Below are 12,710 nucleotides of genomic sequence, written 5' to 3'. Positions count from 1 at the left end.
CCAAGTAGCCTCACATTTGTTCAGCTTGTCGATGCTTTCTTCCGGACCATGAGGGTGGGGGGATAAGGTCAGCTTCACTTGGACCCTTAAACTCAGAGTGGGCAGGGGTGGTTCCCCCAGTGGAAAGGCCAAGTGCTATTACCCACGGGCAGGGAATCAGTTGCTGGGTGAAACACCTCGTGTTCACGACTCCCGAGCCAGTGACGCCCTTTCTTCTGTGACCTCACTGTCCTTTCTCACAAGTGGGAGGGGAGGCTGCCGGTCACTGGGACTCCTCACCCAACCTGAGGCCCAGCAAGTCAGTGACTGAGTCAGGATTCTAAGGTCTTACGTGAAGTTCGAGGCCTTACTTGCTCCACTGAATTACACATAGAAATAGGAGTGGAGAGTCAAAGCGTTAGATGGGCACCTTGCAAGTTGGTTGTCAAGGAAAAAGTTGCCCTCATCCTTGCCCCCAACCCCACAGACAAACACAGGGGTCATCTTGGTTGTTCTTTTGTTCCCTTTTCCTAAAGAACTTAGAAGGTAGACACTTTTTTTTTTTTTTTTTTTTAGTTGAAGGCGAATTACTTTACAATATTGTAGTGGTTTTTGCCATACATTGACATGAATCAGCCATGGATTTACATGTGTTCCCCATCCCGATCCCCCTCCCGCCTCCCTCTCCATCCCATCCCTCTGGGTCTTCCCAGTGCACCAGCCCTGAGCACTTGTCTCATGCATCCCACCTGGGCTGGTGATCTGTTTCACCCTTGATAGTATACTTGTTTCTATGCTGTTCTCTCAGAACATCCCACCCTCGCCTTCTCCTACAGAGTCTAAAAGTCTGTTCTGTACATCTGTGTAGGTAGACACTTTTAAAGGGATATCTTTGATGGGATAAATATTTTTTGGAGTGTTTATAGTAGCAAAGTTTTTTTTTTTTTTTTTTTTTTTATTTTTTTTTTCCAGTGGGTTTTGTCATACATTGATATGAATCAGCCATGGATTTACATGTATTCCCAATCCCGATCCCCCCTCCCACCTCCCTCTCCACCCGATTCCTCTGGGTCTTCCCAGTGCACCAGGCCGGAGCACTTGTCTCATGCATCCCACCTGGGCTGGTGATCTGTTTCACCATAGATAGTATACATGCTGTTCTTTTGAAACATCCCACCCTCACATTCTCCCACAGAGTTCAAAAGTCTGTTCTGTATTTCTGTGTCTCTTTTTCTGTTTTGCATATAGGGTTATCGTTACCATCTTTCTAAATTCCATATATATGTGTTAGTATGCTGTAATGTTCTTTATCTTTAGAGGAGAACATAGGCAAAACACTCTCCGACATAAATCACAGCAAGATCCTCTATGACCCACCTCCCAGAATATTGGAAATAAAAGCAAAACTAAACAAATGGGACCTAATGAAACTTAAAAGCTTTTGCACAACAAAGGAAACTATAAGTAAGGTGAAAAGACAGCCCTCAGATTGGAGAAAATAATAGCAAATGAAGCAACAGACAAAGGATTAATCTCAAAAATATACAAGCAACTCCTGCAGCTCAATTCCAGAAAAATAAATGACCCAATCAAAAAATGGGCCAAAGAACTAAACAGACATTTCTCCAAAGAAAACATACAGATGGCTAACAAACACATGAAAAGATGCTCAACATCACTCATTATCAAAGAAATGCAAATCAAAACCACAATGAGGTATCATTACACGCCAGTCAGATGGCTGCTATCCAAACGTCTACAAGCAACAAATGCTGGAGAGGGTGTGGAGAAAAGGGAACCCTCTTACACTGTTGGTGGGAATGCAAACTAGTACAGCCGCTATGGAAAACAGTGTGGAGATTCCTTAAAAAACTGGAAATAGAACTGCCATATGACCCAGCAATCCCACTTCTGGGCATACACACTGAGGAAACCAGATCTGAAAGAGACACGTGCACCCCAATGTTCATAGCAGCACTGTTTATAATAGCCAGGACATGGAAGCAACCTAGATGCCCATCAGCAGATGAATGGATAAGGAAGCTGTGGTACATATACACCATGGAATATTACTCAGCCATTAAAAAGAATTCATTTGAACCAGTCCTAATGAGATGGATGAAGCTGGAGCCCATTATACAGAGTGAAGTAAGCCAGAAAGATAAAGAACATTACAGCAAAGTTTTAATTTGACGAATTCTTCTTGCCTCGTCTGATTTGCCATCTCTTCACATACTTTTTTATTTATTCACTTTTTAATTTTGTTTCTTTTAATGTTTATTGAGCTGTAAATATATATACAGTGTGTGTGCCCACTTATGGGCAGAGCTCAGAGAGTGTCTACATGTTTTTGCCCCTTGGATGGAGGTCCAGCACTTGTTCAATTTACTGTCCCAGCCCAGCTTCTTCCTCTCAGCTTTCTCTTCCTTCCTCCCAGAGGAACTGTGGGCCCCTCGCCACTGCCTGGCCTCGGGCTGCACCTGGGAGCTCTGCTCAGAGCACCGCCCTGAGTCCAGGGCCAGAGTGAGAAAGCTGCCGCTGGAGGGTGGCGCCGGGAGCAGGGAAGTTACCCGCCGGGGAGGGGAAACAGCCGGCCCTCCAGCCCTCCCCGCCGCGGGTGACCACGTGCCCTGTCTCATCCTGGGCTGGCAGGGCCCCTTGCCGTTTCTGCTCTTCCTCCCGAGGCTTGGAGAGAGCGGGGGTTTACCGAGGGGCGTGGTGGCGGATGGTCCGCAGCTACGGTTCAGCCTCCCGCTGCCGTCTCTCCCACTCACTGAGTCCAGGCGGCTTGGTTGTTGAATGTGGTCATTCTCACGCCTCATTTCATGACACTCTTGATTTTTTTTTTTTCTCCTCTGGGAAATCTTGCCATTCTGTGGGAGATGGCATATATAATAAAGAGAATGTAGGTATTGAAATATGACATTTGGGATTCAAATTCCCGCTCTGTGTTATGACTCTGGGCAAGGATGTGACCTCCGTGAACCTCAGTGTCTTCATCTCTGAGGGGGATAACATTAATGCCAACCTCATAGACTGGTTCTGAGGATTAAATGTGATGATATATAGTTGATGCTCAGCACACTGATACCAGCGTTTTTTATATCTGAAAAGCCAGGTTATAGCATTTCTTGGGGAGGAGAGTGAGAAGTGACATAAAAGTGAGTTGAGGGTTATTGTCCGGGCTCTGGCGGCCGCGGCGGCAACGGCGGTCGGTGCTGCACTAGCTGCGGCGGCGGCTCGGCGGGACCGAGGGCACGAGCGGCCGAGACCATGGCTGGAGGCAAAGCTGGAAAGGACAGTGGAAAGGCCAAGGCCAAGGCAGTGTCTCGCTCACAGAGAGCTGGGCTACAGTTTCCTGTGGGCCGCATCCATAGACATTTGAAGACTCGAACCACGAGCCACGGAAGGGTCGGTGCCACTGCTGCAGTGTATAGTGCTGCGATTCTGGAGTACCTCACCGCTGAGGTGCTGGAGCTGGCAGGTAATGCATCCAAGGACCTCAAAGTTAAGCGGATCACTCCACGCCACTTGCAGCTTGCAATCCGTGGTGATGAAGAGTTGGATTCTCTTATCAAAGCTACCATAGCTGGGGGTGGAGTGATCCCTCACATCCACAAGTCTCTGATTGGAAAGAAGGGACAGCAGAAAACTGCTTAGAGAGTTGTTTTAACCAACCCTCTTCCTCCCTGTCATTGTACTGTAACGGGACAGAAGAAATAATGGGGTTATGTGGAATTTTTAAAACAGTTAAATGGAAAACCATAGACAATTACTGTAGACATGGTAAAAGAAACATTTGTACGTTCTTAGACTCGAAGTTTGATAAAAGTACCTTTTCATGTGGCAGCAGTTGTGTTGATTGGCTAGGTTTCTCCCATGTGTTTTATACAAAAATGGAATTGATAAAAACCATTTTTTTAAAAAAATAACTTGTCTCAAAACTGTTCTGTTTGTGCTGTGTTGGACATATTTTGCTCGTCCTTTGAAATTTTTAAAATTTTAAATTGGTTATATATTCAGAAAAATAAATTGGGAATCAACTTCTATCATGGTTGATACCATATTATATTGGATCTTAGATGCTACCTATTTGTAGTATATAACAATTATTTTACATACCACTAAAGAAAGAAAACTGCTAATTAAACCATGATATGTCATCAATTATAAGTTGCATCCAAATTTCAGAGATCTTAGAATATAAAAACATGTCTAAGAACTGAAAAAAAAAAAAAAAAAGTGAGTTGAAAAAATCACAACCTCCCCCAGATGTGAACACTTTGGTATAACTTGAAGTTCACAGTTCTAAATTAGTTTAGTAATTCATGATAGCATGGTGTTGAAAAACTCACACTCTGGAAATGAACTGCCTTGGTTCCCAGCCTGACTGTGCCACCGGGTAACCTTGGGTAGATCACTTAACCTCTCTGTGATGGAGTTTCCTGGAATGTAAAATGAGGCGAATAGTAGGGACTCCCTTCTCGCGCAGTTCCGAGGATTAAGTGAGATGAGGTGTGTAACATACTTCCTTAGCCCAGGGCCTTAGTTGATGTGTAATAATTGTGGCGTGTTATTGCCAACATACTGGCCGGTATTTCTCCGTGCCTTTAAATGTCTCAATGGAAGTTTGTCTTGAGTTTCAGAATTCACACTCTCCTTGTCCTGGCGCTTCTGAAAGTTGTCTCCCCCGCCTGTCTCTCTCACGTTTGTGTTGGCAGCTGATTTGGGAAGAGAAGACCACTGGGGCAGCAGCATCCTCCAGAGACCACAGGAGGAGACTGGCTCTTGGAGAAGCGTGAATGCGCCGCTTTCTGGGATTGAGCGTTTCGTCTATTGGGGACAATGGGTGGCTTTCACGGGTGACTCATCCCCAGGGCCGCGGCAACCACAGCATGAGAAAAGCAGAATGGAGTTGAAGTTCACGTTTGCCAAGTCGGTGCTTCGGTCACTGCACGGCGGCAGCTGAGGGGGCCGGGGAGGGTTGATTTCTCCAAGGACCAAGGACTCCCTTCAGCCAGCAGTGGGTCACATGGAGCAACTGAAAGGATGTGAGAAAATAAGAGGTGCCGGCTTGGCCTTTTTAGTTTGAAAAATGCTCCTTTCGGCTCTGAATTGGTCCCTTGAGCTGCAAGGAGCAGTGCCAGTTAACCCACATTTAATTAGAAACTGGGTTAGTGGACATTCAGAGCGGGTCCTGCGTGTTGGACCCCTTCCAGGGGCTGGTACAGTAACGGCCATTGACACAGCCCTGGCTGTCTGTACGGTGGAATCAGCTGGGTGAACGTACATTCATCTCTTCCCACCTCCGCCAACACTTTTCCTGATTGATTTTGCCAGCTCTGCAGAGAATGTTGACATTCCCCTTGATTTTCCTCAAAACCCATCCCCTCAGCTTATCTTTGCCTACCTCTGCTGTTTGGGAAACACTTCAATACATCCTTAGGGTCAGATTTTTCTTTTCCTCTCGGTGGAAGTTTTTCCTCTCCTGAGTGAAATGATGTGGCTTTCACATACTTCCCCGTGGTGTATGTGGTGGTTGGGGGCGGCGGGTTGGGGGCAGTGGGTTGGGGGCGGTGTGTGTGAAAGCTTCCCTCCCTTCCTCCCTCCCTCCCCTAGGCCTCACTGTGTCTTGTTTCTGGGGCTGGGACCCTGTGGACAGCGATACAGAGACTCCCTTGTCTGCCTGGTTCCCACCAGCTGATGAGCAAGGTCATGTTCAAACCCCTGACACCTGCTTATCAAGACCGCCAGCTGCACTCCACAGAGGTGCCCCTCCCCCACGCCAGGGAGAGGGGGATAAGAATAGACTGGGGGGGACACTGTCCACCTGACCTTTGAGGCGTGGGGGGGGGGCGCATTTGATTGGACAACTGGACTCCGGAGGCTCCTGATTGATGTAAATGCCCCACCGTAACGGTTGTGCTATGCGTTGGAGAGTTCTTTTAAATAGACAGTTGTTCACTGTTTGCACGCACACTGTGTGATTTGATCCCCCCTTTCTTATTCTTCCAAGCCACATTGCTTTTTTAGAAAGCAGTTTTAGATCATCCACCTGCCACTTATTATTTGGAAGTGCTCTGATTACAGAGGCTCTGTAATCAGAGAGTACAGATTACGTGTGTCATGAAAATACATAAATTGCATTGGATGGTGGGATTTCAGTGGAGCTAAGGAATGGCTGAAGGGCAACGTGTGTGAGCAGGAGTTCCTCTTTCTTTTCTGTGGATGCAGGTGCCCTGAGGCTCCTCTCAGGACTGGTCGGCTCCATGAGCTTCCTGGCGGATCCTGGGTGTCTCTGGAAGGGCAGCTCCTTGGTCCACCAGAGTTGCCATCTCGGGATTGGAAATCAAACTGCTCGTCATGGCTAGAGCTGCTTGGGGGTTGGTGGGACGATGCCCTTCTTGCCACTGAACATGATGTGGTTTTGAACGTAGAACAAGGTGGGGTAATGTCTGGGCATTATGTAGGGACAGATCCAGTTTTGAAGAGTCTGAAAATGTATATAATTTGTGGGGGCTTCAACTTATAAAAAAGATTTCAAATTATAAAAATGTTTCAAAAATATCCCTTTCCAAATTTTATTAAAATACTCTTTTCCAAATTTTATAAAAGTACAAAATCATATGGATGCCTCTTTAAGGAGGGGCTGTAGTTTCATGCGCTTCCTGATTCATCCACTGAGGGCTGGAGCAAAAAAGACAGACATTGTAAGGAGAAATTTAGAGGTGGGAAAGTAAGAGGTCCATCTCTAGGCTACATTAGAAAGCGGGGTTGGTGTTCCCATGTGTCTACATGCTGCTCAACTTGCAGGTGCATCGAAAAGTGGGCATTAGACATTTACGTAAACGATGAACATGGCTGTGTTCTGATGAAACTTTATTAAATCTTTTTAAAAAAATTGAAGTATAGTTGATGTACAATGTGTCTGTTTCAGGTGTATAGCAAAGTGATTCAGTTATGTGTGTGTGTGTGTATTCTCTTCCATCATAGGTTGTTATAAGATACGGAATATAGTTCCCTGGGCTACAGAGTATGTCCTTGGTGTTTATTTTGTGTATGTGTTAATCGGAAACTCCTAGTTTATCCCTCCCTCCTTTCCCCTTTGGTAACAGTAAGTTTTTTTTTTTGCTATGTCTGTTAATCTGTTTCTGTTTTGTAAATAAGTTCATTTGTATCATTTTTTTTTTAGATTCCACAAGTAAGTGATATTTTTGTCTGACTTGCCTCACTTGCTGTGATCATCTCTAGGCCCATCTATGTTGTTGCAGATGGCATTGTTTCCTTCTTTTTTTGTGGCTGAATAACATTCCATTCTACTACTTCTTTGTCTGTTCATCTGTCCATGGGCACTTAAGTTGCTCCCATATCTTGCCTATTGCAAGTAGTGCTGCTATGAACATTGGGGTACATATATCTTTTCCAATTAGAGTTATCATCTTTTGTGGATATGTGCACATGCGTGGGATTGTTGGATCATATGGTAACTCTAATTTTAGTTTTTTTAAGGAACCTTCATACTGTTCTCCATAGTGGCTGCACCAATTTACATTCCTGCCAACAGTGTAGGAGGTTTCCCTTTTCTTCACATCTTCTCTGGCATTTATGATTCGTAGACTTTTTGATGATGGCAATTCTGACCTATGTGAAATGTGAGGTGATACCTCATTATGGTTTTGATTTGCGTTTCTCTAATGATTAGTGATGTGAGTATCTTTTCATGTACCTGTTGACCATCTGTATATCTTCTTTGGAGAAATGTCTGCTTGGTCTTCTGAGCATTGTTTGATTGGGTTGTTTGTTTTGGTATTGAGTTGTACGAGCTGTTTGCATACTTTGGAAGGTGAGCCCTTGCTGGGTACATCATTGCAAATCTTTTCTCCCATTCTGTAAGTTGTCTTTGTATTTTGTTGATGGTTTCCTTTGCTGTGAAAAAGCTTTTAAGTTTGATTAGGCCCTATTTGTTTATTTTTACTTTTATTTCTTTTGCCTTCAGAGACTAATCTAAGAAAATTTATGTCAGAGAATGTCTTCCCTAAGTTCTCTTCTGGGAGTTTTATGGTGTCATATCTTGCATTTAAATCTTTAAGTACCAATAAAGCTTTATTTATACAAACAGGCAGAGGGCTGGAGTTGGCCCTTGGACTACAGTTTGCCAGCCTCTGATCTAGACAGTAATTTCAGGTTATTTAATAAATTTTTGTAAAAAATTGATGTTTAAAAAATTTAAAACAAATTTTATAACATTCTGCTTTTGTAAGTTTATTTTTATTTATTATTAGCTATTTTTATTTATTGCTAAAATTTTTGAGGATTTTAGAAAAATATAAAGAGGAAATTTTAATATCACTTGTAATTCTACTACTCATCAGTAAACACTATTTAATCAGTGAATATTGCAGGAAATTTCCTTCTTGCCTTGGTATGCATATACATACACATTGATTATTTTAGTTGAAATTATGCTGTCTGTGCCGCTGAGTTTCCAGGTTTCTTCTAGAATATAGGAATCCAGGTGGCAATGCAAGAGGTATAGTTTTGGAGGATGGTGCCGTCATGACTAAGGCTGTGGACTGTGGTGTCTGAGTCCTGAGTGTGAAGACCAGTTTGTTTTGAGCTGTGAGGCCTTGGACAAGTGATTTTAGTTCACCTGTAGAGTGAAGATAGTCACCCTACCCACCTTCTGTGGTGGCTGTGAGGATTAAATGAGACAATCTGGGAAGAGGGCTTAGTTCTTGAGCAGTGTCAATTTTAAGCATCATCATCATCATCGTTGTTGCTGTTACTCTTGTGTTGGAGGAGTGGTAGCTATCCCTGGCTTGTGAGGCAGGTCATGGAGCGGAGGGTCTGCCCTGTTGATCCCAGCCCATAACCAACCACACTCTTCCTGGAACAGCTTGACGGGGAGCAGGGCTGTTCAGGCCGTCGGGTTCTCTCAGGATGCATCGTCCCTCACGGGCACTCCACGAGGGAGTCCCCGTCCTCAGTGGGAGGACGCAGGACCACGCAGGACCCAGGGCCAGTCTGTGCTGGCCCCTCCTACCCAACCAGGTCCCACCGCTTCTGTCTCCCCGCAGTCAGGTCAGAGGCTCTGCAAGCAACGGGAGAGGTGATGGTGGAGGGAGACCTGTGATTCACAAAGCACTTTAGAAACCTGATTCCCAATAAAGCCCAATAGGGTTTGGGAGTGATCATCCCTGAGTGCAGGTGAAGACACGAAAACCTGTAGTCACGTGACCGAGAAATAAATGACAGTGATGGGGCACCTGCCACCTTTGCCTTGGTTTGGATCTGGGTTTCTCGGCCTCGGCACTACAACATTTTGCCCAGGGTCGTTCCTGGTTGTTAAGGATTGTCCTGTGCGCAGTGGGGTGTTCATCATCGTCTGTCGCCTCTGCCCATTAGATGCCAGCAGCACTTCCCCCTCCAAGTTGTGACAACCAGTAACGTCTCCACACATTGCCAGGTGTCCTCTGGCGGGGGCAAAGGAGGAGGCATAGACTTGCCTGCAGGTAGATAGGGTGGAGAGCGACTCAGTGGCAAACTTGAAACACTGTCAGCAGTGTATCTGAAGGAGCAATCCAGGGAGTTCCCTGTTAGAGCAAAAAACCATGAGATTCTTTGTTCAAGATCATGTGCTTATACCCAACATGTTCACATCAGTTCCAGGTGGTTGAACTTTACAACCTATTTCTAAAATGTTTTTGTTTTCATTGATGATTGCCAGTGTTTCTTTATTAGGCTTCATGCCTCCCTGCTTTATGAAATGGGATACCCACCCCAGTTTCACCTTCCCCCTGACTTTCCACATTGCCGACTTATAGCTTCATCACAGAGCCTTACATACAGCCACGTGCCTTTAACCAGGGAGCAGGGCTGAGACCTTTTCCTTGGTGTTAAACCCTGCAATTTCCTTTTGGTCTCCTTTCTGGAAATCTATGTCACCCGTTACCACCTTCTTTTTTTTCTCATTCCCCTCTTTAGATTTTGCTGCTTCTAATCTGTTCTTCCTAAGTGTAATGGTGTCTATAAGAGTAAGAGTGACAGACAGTGAGTAAGGGTCCAAATGTGTCTTCCTTGGAGCACAGTATCAATATATTTTGTAAAACAGCCCCGTAGCTATCTTTCAAGAGAACCCTCCCCATTATTTAGGCTTTTTCGCAAATGCTGGGCACCTTTGTTCTGGGTGATTGGGGGTGCTGGGAGTCAGGTCTCTGAAGGGGCAGACACTTCACTGTGAACAAGGCTAAAGACACGCCCAGTGACTTGCACACCTAAAGCTGGCGAGTAAGGTGCAGGTTGCAAATGATCAAAGTTCATCTTAAATGTCCTCCATCCTATGCATGAAGAGGAGCGTGCAAGGTTCTGTGTGCAGAGTGATCTGTGCCTTTAGATATCAGTGTAAATAACATCATCATTTCACAGCGAGGAGCACACATGCAAATAGATTGCACTGTGAGTTTTAGTCGCTGAATCCTGAACATCAGAGAGACAACGCTCGAGGCAGCAGAGAGCCCCGGGATTCAGGAAGCAGCTGCCAGCGGTCAGGTTCCCGCTCCACCACTTGTTGCCCCGTGATCCTGCTCAGGTCTGTGACCTTGCTGGGCCTGTTTCATCATCTCTAAAGTGGGGGTGATGATGATAACCCCAGCGCCCGACAGAGCAAGAGCTCGCTGAGTGGTGCTGTCCTGCTGCTGCTGGTCCTTTCACTGTCATTACGCTGTTATTACCGATGTGGTGTGACTGCCCTGAGAACTGAGTTTCCAGTCCTGCACCTCTTGGCTTGTGTGTTTCCTTTAAAGAGATGTGGATCCAGGTCCCATCTTCCTGACCCCAGCCTCTCATCCCCGACATACCTGGGTTTCTCTTCTCTGCGCTTTTCTTTCTCGCGTCTGCCTGCAACGTGACTCACTTGTTGCTTCATCTCTGCCAGCGACTTGGCAGGCCCACAGGCAGCGTTGCACATGCTGGCCTGTCCAGAAGGATGACAAAATGCAGATGTGGCCCCGACCTTCTCAGAAACCCGCCCACCTCTGACCTCATTGTCCTGGCTCCCAAACTTATGTCCCTGGCTGAGGGGTAGAGGGTTGAGGAGACAGCCCATGGAGGTCAGAGAGTCCGAGAGGACTTTTAAACCACCCTGGGTCCCTGGACCGACAGTGTTAGAATTGCTAGCAGGCTGGGATATATGTCCCCTGCGTTATGGAGCCCCACGTAATAGATTCTTAATAGATTCTGGTTCTTGTGAAGTATTTTGACTTCAAAGCTTATTCATGAGTGTTCTAGTTGAAGTGAAAAATGAAAAAGTTGAGCAATATGTTAAAGGAACAAAATAAGGCAGACTTATGAACCAGAGTCCCCAACTTAAATGCTCACAGGGCATCAGCTAGGGGTGGGTTATTCCCTTTTCTGGGAACTCTCTGTTTCCTGTTTCTGCCTCCTGTGGGTAATGTGGGTCCCCTGTGGCCAGGTCTGCTGATATCCCAAGAGAATCCAGAATTTGGGATTTTAAAGTAAAATCTCTAAATTCTCAAGAGCCCTCCAGATTTTGAAATGTTGGCAATTAATTAGACAAAAAAAATTAAACAAGTCTCGTGGGCTGGCACTGAAAAGCCACTAGCACTCAGGGGACTTGAGAGATGCCCTGCTGATGTCTCTGAGGGATTTACAGAGGAGGAAACCCATGTCCAGAGAGAAGTGACTCGTCCATGGTCCCAGAGCTGGATTTGAATCCAGATCTCTAGGGTCCCCATCACAGGCCTTTTTCTTCCAGTGCTGTCTGGAGTCTGTTTCTGATTGGCTTCCAAGAGGGCCATCGAGTGAAGTTTTACCACAGGTGTCAGCATCATCCAGGCGCGACCGAGGAGCTAGCAGAGGACCCTCAGGGAGAAGGCGCCCCAGGAAGTATGAACCCTCTCCCCGACTCGCTTGGCGCTCACTCATTCCCAGAAGGGGCTGTTCTTGGCAGGGCCTCCTCCTCAGGTTCATCATCCTGCAAAGTGCACAGATTTAATTTTACTGAAGTTTGGTCTGTTCTCAGAAAGTACATCCAGTATGGCTCAACAGAGACTTTTCTGCCCAAGAATCTATGCAGTGTAAAATATTTTGGAGATCTCAGCCTGCACAAAGCTAGGCTAGGATAAGCCCCCAGGTCTCAGGCCAATTCCGCCTTGTCCTCTGGCCAGCAAAGACCAGGCTGCCCCTGGACCATGGCGTCCCACCACAGCTGCCCAGCAGAGCAGCCCTGCTGGAATAAGGTGATGAGAAATTCACCGCTGCTAAATGGCTGGTGTGACCAAGTGACTCTCTGACCAAGAGACTCAGAAACGAGTGTTTCCTGTTACACAGGAGGGGAGGGGAAGTCTTGAGGCTCATGTATTCATTCATGTGCTGCTCAGTCTGCTCATGAAAAAGACATTTTATTTTTGCAAGTTATTGTAGCATGAACCCCAAACACCAAAGTCAGTCTCTTGAAGGAAATTGATCAGGATCCAGGAGCAGCCGTCAGGCCCTGGGAGGGTGACTCATGAGCAGTGAGTTCCCGAAACACACCCATCCCTGGCCAGCTCGGAAGAGGCTGAGAGGGGGAGGTGAATGTGAAGGGTTGGGGCAGACGCTGCCGGCATGGTCTGTGTTCTCAGAAAACAATGCGGGTTACCATCAGAGCATCTATCCCCTGTGAGCACCTGTGATTTTACAAATAGGACGTTCTGCAGAAAACCACGCTGGCT

The 12,710-nt window shown here is 46.1% G+C and overlaps 2 protein-coding genes across 5 annotated transcripts in view; both read left to right on the top strand.

Moving 5' to 3' along the window:
- ARHGEF3 (Rho guanine nucleotide exchange factor 3) overlaps positions 1–12,710 on the top strand; it is a 315,821-nt gene that overhangs the window by 53,144 nt on the left and 249,967 nt on the right. The gene's annotated exons all lie outside the window — the stretch shown is intronic.
- On the top strand, positions 3,155–3,900 carry LOC122424293 (histone H2A.V). Its single transcript, XM_043441937.1, has one exon. It carries the CDS (start codon positions 3,253–3,255, stop codon positions 3,637–3,639), a length of 387 nt encoding a protein of 128 aa, XP_043297872.1. The 5' UTR covers positions 3,155–3,252; the 3' UTR covers positions 3,640–3,900.

Source organism: Cervus canadensis, chromosome 22 (assembly GCF_019320065.1).
Source record: "Cervus canadensis isolate Bull #8, Minnesota chromosome 22, ASM1932006v1, whole genome shotgun sequence".
In the NCBI taxonomy this organism is placed as follows: domain Eukaryota; kingdom Metazoa; phylum Chordata; class Mammalia; order Artiodactyla; family Cervidae; genus Cervus; species Cervus canadensis.
Note: the sequence above shows the minus strand (reverse complement) of the source record. Positions and strands in the feature narration are given on the sequence as shown.

Bases quoted from the DNA above. Each gene is read 5' to 3' on its own strand.
- LOC122424293 (XM_043441937.1), top strand. From the start codon at position 3,253: ATGGCTGGAGGCAAAGCTGGAAAGGACAGTGGAAAGGCCAAGGCCAAG.